The sequence below is a fragment of the Mus caroli genome, unplaced genomic scaffold (assembly GCF_978045245.1).
Source record: "Mus caroli unplaced genomic scaffold, Mus_caroli_1 scaffold_10, whole genome shotgun sequence".
NCBI classification, from domain to species: Eukaryota; Metazoa; Chordata; class Mammalia; order Rodentia; family Muridae; genus Mus; species Mus caroli.
In genome coordinates this window covers 3,280,361-3,292,368 of record NW_028227265.1, presented here as the reverse complement: position 1 = coordinate 3,292,368, position 12,008 = coordinate 3,280,361, and the positions used below count along the sequence as shown (strand labels likewise).

At 48.8% G+C, this 12,008-nt stretch overlaps 1 protein-coding gene across 1 annotated transcript in view; it reads left to right on the top strand.

The window, feature by feature from the left end:
* The first annotated feature begins 442 nt into the window (after positions 1 to 442).
* Positions 443 to 12,008, top strand: part of Kcnk1 (potassium two pore domain channel subfamily K member 1) — a 33,868-nt gene continuing 22,302 nt past the window's right edge. Inside the window, exon 1 of the mRNA XM_021170139.2 lies at positions 443 to 1,038. Coding sequence (XP_021025798.1) covers positions 684 to 1,038 — 355 coding nt within the window. The 5' untranslated portion in view covers positions 443 to 683. The remainder of the gene's footprint in view (positions 1,039 to 12,008) is intronic.

The window sequence follows — 12,008 nt, the reverse complement described above, 5'->3', positions numbered from 1 at the left end:
CGTCCACCATCAGTTTCTCTGTGCCCTAGCGCACATTTCCATTTCTGTCTCCTGACCACGAAGTCCCTGAAGTTTGGGATATTGTTTAAGCTAAAATCCAGAAGCTGTGTTTTCCTGTTCCAGGTGGAGGTTGGGGTCAGGAGAGGTTTCAAGTAGCTTTTTAGAAAGGTTCATTGTATTTTCAATAGTCTGGACAGCAAATGGCTCAGCTGTCCAGTCAACAAGACAGAGGAAGACAAGATCTATCTGTACCCTTGGTATTTGGCTATAGTAGCTTTAATCAGGAGGAATGCCTGGGGGACAAAAGTAGCTAGGACAGGGGCTAGGGTGGCACGCGCGCGCGTACACACACACACACACACACACACACACACACACACACACACACACACTTAGCTCAGGCCTGCTGACTGCACTGGGGAAGGGAAGAGGGAGCCAGGCAGCCTCCGGGTGGCCTGGCCAGGGTCTGGCGCCACCAAACCTGCACTTTCCGGTTTCGGAAGCCAGGTAGGGGGCGCGAGCAGCTAGCAGCTCCCGCCAAGTGGGTGAGAGCGCTCCGCCCGACCAACTCCCGCTACCTGAGCCGGCAACCACGTCACCGCCACATCATCTGGCCTCTTGTATTTGCACGAAACCAGGAAAGGGAGCGGCGGCGGGAGGCGCGGAGCGCGGGCGCCGGGAAGATGCTGCAGTCCCTGGCCGGCAGCTCGTGCGTGCGCCTGGTGGAGCGGCACCGTTCGGCCTGGTGCTTCGGCTTCCTGGTGCTGGGCTACCTGCTCTACCTGGTGTTCGGCGCCGTGGTCTTCTCGTCCGTGGAGCTGCCTTATGAGGATCTGCTGCGCCAGGAGCTGCGCAAGCTGAAGCGGCGCTTCCTGGAGGAGCACGAGTGCCTGTCGGAGCCGCAGCTGGAGCAGTTCCTGGGCCGCGTGCTGGAGGCCAGCAATTATGGAGTGTCGGTGCTCAGCAACGCCTCGGGAAATTGGAATTGGGACTTCACCTCGGCGCTCTTCTTCGCCAGCACCGTGCTCTCCACCACAGGTAGGGCCGCTGCTGCCACCTTACCCCAAACCCCGGCGTCCCCAGGCCTCCGCTGGGCGCATCCTGCGGTGGCTCGCAGTGGCGGCAGCCAGTGAGGTGACCTCGGAGCACGATATGGGTACAGCAGCTGTTACTCTTTGGGAATGGTCTCAAACACTCTGGACCTTGAGGCTGCAGGGGTCTCATTCACTTCTCCGTACTTGTGAGGAGCCGGTGGGAGCTGATGGGAGGGTAGGTCCCCGACATTTCTGTCCCGGCAACTGAGCAGGAAGGCCAGGAGATGAGGAGAGTATCCTGTGCTTAAGGAGCGGTCGCCTCCTCATGGCCCCATCCCAGAGACCCCAGGCCGAGAAACCTGGCAATGACCCTTGGATGGGTCACCTTCATGACTGTGACTCCCTTCCCTACTGTAGACCTATTACAGCTTCTTTGGATCTGTTTTGGGGACAGTGGTGACATCACTCTGCTCTCTGCAGGTGACCTCTAAGCAGAGAGGCCGATGGGGGTTTCAGAGTAGGAGGAAGAGTGGGAGAAGGGAAGGGAGTTTCACTTGACCTGGGCCCCACATGGTGGGGCTTCCTGAATCAGCAGTTACTTCAACTTTAGGTGCGTTGAGCTTCTCTTCTACTTTGAGGCTCCAACGTCTTCAAGAGGCTTAGAAATCCAGCTGAACATACATGCCCAGGGGCATAGCAGTTAGACTAGATGAAGAGAGGCCAGGTTTTGTCAGTGGTGGCTAGCCATGCGTGCAGGCTAGGAAGGACATAAACGGTGCACGGACAGCCAGAGGGACTCTCAAAGGGCCTCAGTACTGTGCCTTCTTCTTATGCATGAGATCCAATTTTTGAAATTGCCCCTTTTGGCAGGCACAAGGTCACACAGTGCCCAGGGACACTCTGGAATCCGAGCCTTGTGAGTTCTTGCCAGGAACAGTGTGTTATGCCCCTGCCCCACCTTTGCAAGTGACTCAATTGCACCTGGGTTACTCCAGCCGTTCCTTCTCCCTCCTCTCTACCTCTCAGGCTGACCCTTCACAACTTTCTTTGGGCTGTGGCCGGGTAAATTATCTTATTAATTACCCACTATTGTAAACACACAACCTCCAGCCAGATCAGGTAAATTTATTGTTTGGAAATCTGGGGTGAGTTCCTGAACTTGTAATCGACACAGAAAGAGTTCTAGGCTGTGTTGCGGTATTTTTAAAAACTGTGTTAAATGGATGCCGAAACAAGACAAACCTGTTGGCTCACTTTCCAGAGGAAAGTCTCCTCCTCCCCTGCTGCTCACAGTCCGGGCTTTATCTCAACATCACCCAGGCCAGTCAGGTCTTTTTGGATCCTATTTGTGTCAGAGTGTAAATCCCTCCTCCACCATAGACATGAATGTTTACATAAAGTTCACAACTGGCTCACAACGTTGGCTGAGCAGTTTGAGAATGAAGACTGCCCTTACCCTGCGGGCCTGGGAGACAGGGCAGGGATAGGAAGAGCCCAGGAGAGAAAGCATGCTTTTCCTAGGTGGCGTTTGTGGGCAGTGCTGAAGTTCTTGTATAATCGTGGTATCCTATGCGTCAAAAGCTGGTTCAGATCCCATTTCTTCTGGGGAATCTTTGTCTGTTTAATGTGAGCTCAGCCTCTAATGTTAGGAATCACCACAACTCCTGAAATATCCTCGAGAGGGGAGTGGGGTGTCTGATGTATGAGGGGAGGAGTGGGGTGTCGTGTTGGTATTCCTATTGCATTGTCCTTCGGAGGAAGAAAGTTTGTACTGTGGTATTGGAACAAGGGTTTATTTGAGAAAGGAGAGCAAGGGGCACTTAGGGATAAGCCAGACAAAGGAGACTCTCCGTGTATAAAACCAGCTGATCGGTGAGACGGTGGGTGTAGTGAACAGAGTGCTGTGAGTCAAAGCCCCTCCTCTCTCAGTTTTGAGCTGATGCCATCATCAGACACATTTGATTGCACCTCTGGTTTCCAAAATGGCTTTGTGGCAGAGATGCAGATGGTGCTAAGATTGGAGCTGGTGGGTTTCACCACTTAAGAAACTGTTCACTGCAAGAGAAGACCTCAGATGGCCTGCAGCCCCCCTCCCCCCCCCCCCCACAGTAAACTTTCAGTCAGTTGACTGTGATTGTCAGCTAGTTTGGCCCTTTCCTGCTTGGCTGGAACAGTAGGGCAGGTTTCACAAGGGTACATTTCTGCTGGCCTTGGGTACTGGGGAAGCTGAGGTAGGTGGATTGCTGTGATTTTGAGGTAGTAAGACCTTGTTTCCCACTCCCTACTAAACCCAAACCACAGCAAACCCCATAAAGATACCCTTGCTGGCTGCCATTTTAGCATAGGCTAACAAGGGCTTTTGTCAGTGTCTGCTGGCCCTCATGCCACCAGCTTCCATCGATGGAAGGAAATGGGTGGAATGTCCCCAGCCCTTTTAGAAGAGGCCTAAGGATAACAAAATTCCTCGCTGGTCTACAGTCATGCTCTGGATGTGTCTATTCTCTGAAGCTAAACAGGGTGAAACTTAGTGCTTAGATGGGAGGATCTGATTTTAATCTTCCTGGGTAGAGGAGACAAGATGGTTGCCTCTCCGCACTGCAAGTTTCTTGGCTGAGACACCACACAAGGAGAGGCATTTCCACACATTTGCAGCTCACAGAAGTGGCACAGCAGCCTCTGGCAATACACATGGACATTTCTACCTTCGGTGTATAAAGTGGGCTCTCCTGCCTACTTTGAATGAGGGTCCCTTAGAGGAGGTCTATTCTGAGACAAGAGGGAGGAGAACAGAGCCACAGCCTTCCCACATCTGCCCTTCCCACGAATGTGGAGGAGCAGCCCTGAATGTCATCAACCTTGATTCAAGTGAAACTTAAGGACAGCATCTCAAAATCATGTTAGAAATGAGGAAAGGGTTCCTGAGCCAGGCTTTTCCGAGGGAATGGGGCATGTAAGGGAAAGAAGAGAACATGGCACCTGTGCACCTTCTACACAAGGAAATCACATCTGGCTTCTTGGGGAACGAGAGATCATTATGCTAGTATCATCAATAGCTGTGTAAAACTTTGAGCCGTGTTATTCATTGTGTTATTCATTCTTAGCTCCCTCTTTCCCTCCCTCCCTCTCTCAATTCACTCCCTCTCTCTTTCCTCTCCCCCTTCCTCTCTCCCTCTATCACCCTCTCTCTCTCCTCATCTCCCTTCCTCCCTTTCCTCTCCCTCCCTCTCTTCCCTTCTCTCTTCCTTCCCTCCCTCTCTCCCTTCCCTCCCTCTCTCCTTTCCTCTTCCTCTCCCTCCCGTCCTCCCTCTCTCCCTCCTTCTGATGTTATGCTTTGTTCACTGCTGGGTCTCAAACTCCAGGCCTCACACTATGGTACGTGTTACGAAAGCACTAATTAAGCCCAAGACTTTGTTTGTTTGTTTGTTTGTTTTTTAGATAGAATCTCACTAGGCTGCCAAAGCCTTTTCTGTAGCCCAGACAGGCATGCTTTGAACTCCAGATCAACTTGTCTCAACCTCTTGAGTAGCTGGGGTGGAAGGCCTGGATCACCACCAGGCTTAGCTGCCATCCATTCTTAGGACCAACATGAGCGGTGGGTGAACTATGGGTTTGCTGTCTCCTGCACCCCTGCAGGCGGGGCCACAGCACGATGATGGGTATCCTGTAAATGTACCATTAGGAGTCAGACGGCGCACAAGCTGTCTCTACCGTCCATTTCTTCTCAATGTGTGGGTCACATGACAGAGTCTGTTCTGCCAACTGCAGATAAGTGACTTTTCCCACTTTAAGCCTCATCTAAGGCCAGGAAAAAAAACAGGTTCACACTTGTATTCCCTGTCCTAGAGAAGCTGAGGCAGAAGGATTGCTGAGAGTTCATAGCCAGCATCAGCTATAGAGTAGAACTCTGTCACACACACACACACACAATCAAAAGAAAAAAAGTGTCCAAGAAAGAATTGTTTGGGGTGTTTTGACACCAGGCTTTGGGTTAGTCAGAGCAACAACTACCTGATCACTAGTGGTTTTAAATATGGGGTGGGGACAGGTAATAATGGGTGCTGCCTGATCCCTTTTAAACCTGTTGTCAGTAGGGGGAATGTGTCATTACCCTCAGGCAGTGTTTATGAGCTGTCTAGGACAGACAGGGAACATTAGCGCCTGCTGTGCAGCTACGCACACAGCTTTAAGAGGCCTGAACCATGCTCCCCATATTTTCAAATAACTGGGAAAAGCAGCAAAAGAAAAAAATATTCTGAACACAATTCAAGCTGGCAACAATCCACTTTCCTGGTGTGTAAGAAGTCTACCGCCCCAGCCACACCTGTTGTTTCTATGTTCCTTATGGCTGCTCTCTGGAACAATTGAAAGGTTGTCATGGAAACCACAGGGCCACACACCCTAAAACACCTGTTCTCTGTGTCTTTACAAAGCAACTTTCATACACCTGTTAGGAATGTTCTGGAAGGAGCTCTGGGAGCCGCTGAGTGCCGTACACTTTTGTCCTCTTGCCATAAGACAGCTGCAGTGGTGTTCCTCACAGTTCCCTGGGGGCTGCTAAGCTGGATGTCACCTCTGAGATATTGATCCCCAGCAAGACTTCTGGGAAACCTATGGCTATAGGTGGGTGTCCCAAATTACTCAGACAAGTCTGTGACACACCCCCATACTTTCTGAAGGGCAACAAAGCTATGCGTCACTCTAGGATTATTTATCAAAAGTGAGTGCAGAACATTGTGCTGCATGCTGGTCACCCCAGCACTTCAGAAGTGGAGGACTGGGAATGCAGGGATAGCCTTGGCTATGTGAGATCCTGTCTCAACAAAACAGGACCAAATCAAAGAGCAGTAAATATGCCTTCTATCTAGAACGGGAATGAGAGCAAACAATGAACAAGACAGTCTCCATCAGCCAGGGTGGAGCTGTAACCCTGGAGGCAGAGGGGAAACAGCTTCTCTGAAGAACCATGTCGGTCTCTCTTTCTCTTTTTAGATTTGCCTTAAATTATGTGTCTGTATATGATTGTGTCTATGTATAATTATGTACAGATGAGTGCAGGTGTTATCAGAGGCCAGAAGAGGGGGTTAGAGTCTCTGAAGCAAGCAGGAGTTATATAGGTAGCTGTGAGCCCTCTGCTTAACATAGGGACTGGGAAATGAACTTGGGCTCTTATCTCATCTCATGGAGTCATCTCTCCAGCCCTGGTCTTGGTTTCCATCCACTGAGCTGTGTGGTTTTGTGAGCCCATGTAGGCTGAAGTGGGAAGGCATGAACGCAGGCAGCGGAAAGACAGACAGACCACGACGTACAAAACTAAAGTTCTAAAGACTGTGGGCTGTGGACCACATCACTTTCTCACAGTACAGAGGCGGAAGCTGAACCCCACAGGCTGAATGCTCTGCTTGGCTTACAGCCGTGAGTGACCAGGCTACAATCTCTCTTAGCCTCCCGCTGCAGAAGGTAGTTTCGGGTCTGACTAAGTCTCACAAACTCCCATGTTCAAGTCCTAACCAGAAACCTGGAGCATGGTCTGGGTTTAGATATAGGAGGCCTAGAAAGATCGGTAAGTGGAAAATGAGGACCCAGCTGGAAACCAGCCGCCTGGCAGCCAGAGACGCCTGAGAAGAAACTCCCCAACTCCTTGATGTTGGACTTCCTGCCTTTAGGGCTGGGATTCCGGAAGTAGAATGTCAATTTCCGGTTTAGAGCACTGGTCTGTGATCTTGTGCTATAATAGCCGTAGTATAGAAGCAGGGGGTCTTTTGTCTGGTTTGTGTTTGTTTGTTTCTTTGTTTGGCTGGTTGGTTTTTTGTTTTGTTGTTTGTTTGTTTGGCTGTTTTTTTTTTGTTTGTTTCTGTTGTTTTTTTGTTTTGTCCTTTAGATAGAGTGTAGGTGGGGCCGGAGTGGGAGGGGTGGGGGGGAGGTCAAACAAAGGAGCAGAAGAAACAGAAGTTTCCAGGGTGTGGGACTCACACCTGTAATCCTGGCAGTATGGAAGGGAAGCAAAGTGTATTGGTCAGGGTTTCTATTCCTGCACAAAACATCATGACCAAGAAACAAGTTGGGGAGGAAAGGGTTTTTTTCAGCTTACACTTCCACATTGCTGTTCATCACCAAAGGAAGTCAGGACTGGAACTCAAGCAGGTCAGGAAGCAGGAACTGATGCAGAGGCCATGGAGGGATGTTACTTACTGGCTTGCTTCCCCTGGCTTGCTCAGCTTGCTTTCTTATAGAACTCAGGACTACCACCAGCCCAGGGATGGCACCACCCACAATGGGTCCTACCCTCTTGATCACTAATTGAGAAAATGCCTTACAGCTGGATCTCATGGAGGCGTTTTCTCAAGGGAGGCTCCTTTCTCTGTGATAACTCCAGCTTGGGTCAAGTTGACACACAAAACCAGCCAGCACACAAAGCTAAGAAAAGAATTTCTAAGTCTTTGCTCTTGTAAGCATGGACCTCAAACAGGACATTACTCCTACAGAGCCAAATATAGATACAGATGACCTTGAGCCAAAACCACACTTCAGCATGCTCCTACTTAAGAACACTGTGTAATGGGGTTGTGTGTGTGTGTGTGTGTAGGGTTCTTGCTGTGCCATCACAAGGACCTGAACTCAATCCCCTAGCACACAGATCAAAAGCCCACATAGTCCATGCCGGCTCCTCAGGAGGCAGAGGCAGGGGGATTTATGGTATTTGCTTGTTAGTCAGTCTAGCCTCAGATGCAGTAAGAGATCCTGTCTTTGGGGGGGTGGGCGTCAAGAGGAGACAGATAAAGAGGACAGCTGACATCCTCCTCTGGTTTCTGTGCCCACAATGGCATGCACTTGCACATAGGTGTGCACACAAACATGCACACACACTGTATATGATAAATTCTATGAGAGCTTCTAGCCAGCATTAGTCAAGGAGAGAGAACAAAGACTTAGGCTTAAATGTATAAACCCGTCCCATCTGTTCTACATACATGAAATCTTTAGTGTCTCGCTATCTCAAAGGGTTTGTTTACCCTTTAGCCCCAAACTTGCTGTTTCTGTACCTATTTATAGAACTTGGAACATACTGTTAGAACCAAGTGGCCGTGGATTTCAAGGCAACTCCATCTTTGCTTTTAATAACAGAACTGCGAGTCCTGTTAGGAATAAAATCTTCCCTTGAGCCATTAGCCCATTGGGAGCAGTGAGGCCCTCAGGACACTGTGGAAGGGAGAGTATCTACAACATTGACTGGTGTTAGGGGGAGGGTCTGTGACCTGCAGGATACGATTGATTGACATTACCCAGACCAAAGCAGGTAGAGTTAACCTCAGTCAGTTCTTTGGACCTATTTTCACCCCCCACCCCAAAAGTTGCCCCCCAGCACAAGGCTGGCTTCAGGGATAGACCCACAGTTGACACTAGATGCTCTTTTGGCATGGTTAGAGTGTCGATCTGCTGGATTCTGTTTTCAAGTGGCATCCATAAATGGCAACTGCATTAGTGGCTTTTCCCATCACTGTAAGGGAATAACCAACAGAGGTCTCTTAAGGAAAGAATGGTCAATTACAGGTCAGGGTTTGAGGGCACGGTCATCCGGGAAAGTCTGATGGCAGGAAGTGAAGTAGCTGGTCACACAGTGATGACTCGGAGAGAGATAGATGATGGTCACACAGTGGCGACTCGGAGGAGAGAGATGGATGCTGGTTCTGAGGTTTTTCATTGTTACGCACTCCAGGACCCCAGCCCATGGGATGACGCTCCCTACATTTAGGGTAGATTTTTTTTTAAAGACTCAATTTTCCAATCTCTCTCACAGGCAGGCATGCTCAGAGGTTCTTCTTCTAGGGCATTTTAGATCCTGCCAAACTGACAATCAGGGTGAGTCATCACAATTACAGTCAGACCCTTTCGGTAAGGAGTAGGTGCCAGGGACCATCCCAGCGGGTATGGGGGTCCCTGGGATGTGGGTTCTCAAGGTCGGGTGGGTAAGGATTTGGTGGTGACAAACAGAAACAAACACAGAGGCAGTTTGAATTGGAGTGTATTTTGCAGCTCTCAGCCAAGGGTTTTTATACACAGAGAAACAGGTGTTACAGCTCTGAAAAGCTGTGTTCAGTGAAGCAGAGAAATAGAACAGACATAACAATATCATTTGGTACATCAAAATACAAAATCATTCAAGTCTTATAACTTCAAAAAAAAGGTGTTTTCAGTAAAACATCCAGGTAGAACGAATATTGTTATGATCATTTAGTACATCAAAATACAAAAATCATCTATGGTTAGTGGCAAATTCCCAAGAACAAGCTAATGAATGTGTGTGATCCGTTACGATTTAACCTCTAGTTCCTGTTCTTCTGTACCTCTTCAAAACATAAATTTAAACTGTTTCAATTCTTTCTAATTAAGGCTTTCTTAAACAAGATACCAAAACCTACTTCTGATGAGACACGTGCAGCCATATAAAATATTATTGTTGGGAAAGTTTATATTTATCAATACTATCTTATACATGATTTATAAAGTGAAGCGCTGGTTTTCCCGGAGATGAGGTCATGTTTAGTGACTCCATTTCAAGGGATGGTTTTGTAGCCATGATACTCGCTTAAGATCTTGGCCTAGGCTATCAGGAACATCTTGTATATAGGAAAAGGAATAGAAAACATAAAACAGATAAGTAGCCAAGAGATCTACAGCTCAATAATTTTTCTCCTGGGAAGAGTTCCACAACCGGTTCCAGGAGGCCTCTCCCTTTTGAGGTCAAATGCCTCAGCCTGTGGAACTTGTCACACAGATCCTTACTGGAGGTGGTGTGGCAAGTAGGGTCACCCAGACTCTTGCAGCAAGGAGCAGAGTCACCCAGACCCTTGCAGTGTGGAGTAGGGTCATTCAGACTCTTGCAGTGTGGAATAGGGTCCACCCCATCTGTGCCCAGGTGGTGAAGCACATGGTGTTTGAGTGTCTTGTTTTCCTGAACCTGTCCTCTGCCCTGGACTCAGCTAGGCTTTTATCCTCCCTGTTCATTTTAGGGAGACTGTGACCTTGCTGTTGGTGGTCAGTTTGCCAGTGACCTGCTGCTGGGATGTGACGCTGGCCAGAGATCTATAAGAAGGTCAGGGGTGGGGAATTGGGCTGGCAAGCTTGTCTGCTCTTTTCTAGTGCTACATACTGTGTTTACACACTTAAGTTTGCAAAACTAAGGTTACATTGACAAGGTCGGGGGGCTTCCACCATACAGCTGCAGCTTTCGGGGCCACTGTTCAGTCTTTACTCAGTTACAATTCTGTAAAACTTCTTCCCATGTTGGGCAGGCAGTGTACAATTCAGGCCCTTAATTATGTGAGACAAGCCTCTGTTAAGCTACATGCTACCTTGATTTGGATGCGTTTCTAATGTGGCGTGGTTAGAAAATTCTGCCATATAAATGGATGTTTATTAGTAGCAGAGAAAATTAGAGGATTCACACAAATTATTCCTAAACTTTTGGAAATTAAAAAAAAAGATTTAATTGTGATTATCTGTGAGTGCCTGAAGATTCTGTTCTGGCTCCCTTCTTCCTGTCTGTCTCATTTTGTTGTTTTCTCTCTCTCTCTCTCTCTCCTTTACCTCCTCTCTCTTGTTTACCCCCCTTTCTCCCCTTTCTCCTCCTTTTTCCTCTCGCCCACTCCCATTCCCCCTCCTTCTCTCTGCCTCTGTTTCTCTGACTCCCTCTGTCTCTTTGTCTCTGTCTCTCTCTTCCTCTGTTTCTTTCTCTTCCCCTCCATCCCCCTTCCTTCCCCCTCTCCTCTTGTCTTCTCTTGTCTTCTCTTGTCTTCTCTTCTTGTACTGGGACTTGAACCCAGGACCTCACATCACCCAGGACCTCACATCACACATTCTAGGCAAGCCCTCTGCCACTGAGCCGTCTCACTTCCCCTCCAGAGGCCTTTGCATGGGCCACTTCACAGATTGAAGGAATCTTTGCTCCTCAACAGCTGCCTTCCATCCCTTAGGGCTTTCTATTTTTCCACCCACTATTCCCGGCACAGCCTTGGTTTGGAATAGGAACAGGGAAAGCGAAATGTCTTAAACCAAAATTAAAAGGTTCCAGCATTCCTGTGACCAAAATTCTTCAAGCGCTTGAGTACCGGTTACCAAGGTACTCAATTATTTAAAGAACATGGTTAGGTGGATTAAGTTAATTAAAGACACAGGAGAAAGCTGTTCCCAAGCTGCCTGCCTATGTGTCACTGTCGAGTGGCTCCCAGAGGCTCTGAGCTAAGAGAAGGGCCCCTTCACCCTCTACCCGCCATCCTCCACCCAGGCCCTGGCAAGTACCACAGAGGCAGCCTGTGGACTGACTGCACAGCTCCAGATGGGCCTCCTAGTGGGCATGGAATGGCAGGGTCCCCTGCAGAAGGGAAGGGTGTGCTGTGTGGATGAGCCATCTGTCACCCACACCGTTCTAGCTCATCTCCTGCCATGTCAGAGCAGTTGAAGCTTAGCAGTCCAAAAAACCGTGAAGACAAAGAGAGACTGAAAATGAAAAAGCAGAAGGAGCTGGTCAGAATGGAAGATGATACGAGTCCACCTTCTTTCTTCTGGCAGTAGAGGGAGCTGAAGGAGGACAGCCTGAGGATGCCTCCTCTTGTCCCACCGTTTCCTGGGACCAGTCTCCTGCAGCACACAGGCTGTCAGCTCCTCTCGGCGATGGTGGGGTCTGTCTGCAGTCCCTTCTGAGTGTCACTGGCAAAGACCATGGGAAGGACACAGTGAAGTTACATCACCAAGAGTCAGTCTGGTTGATAAAGGTCCAGCGTGATTTCACAAAGAGTGAGACTAATTTTAGTTAGCTAAGACTAACTCCAGCGTGATTTCACAAAGAGTGAGACTAATTTTAGTTAGCTAAGACTAACGGCTAATTTTATTTTGTTATTGTCACTTACTTAGTTTAATGTAACTTTTTGAGATATGGTTTCAGGTGTCCTCGGCTGGCCTTGATCTTGCAGCCAAGAA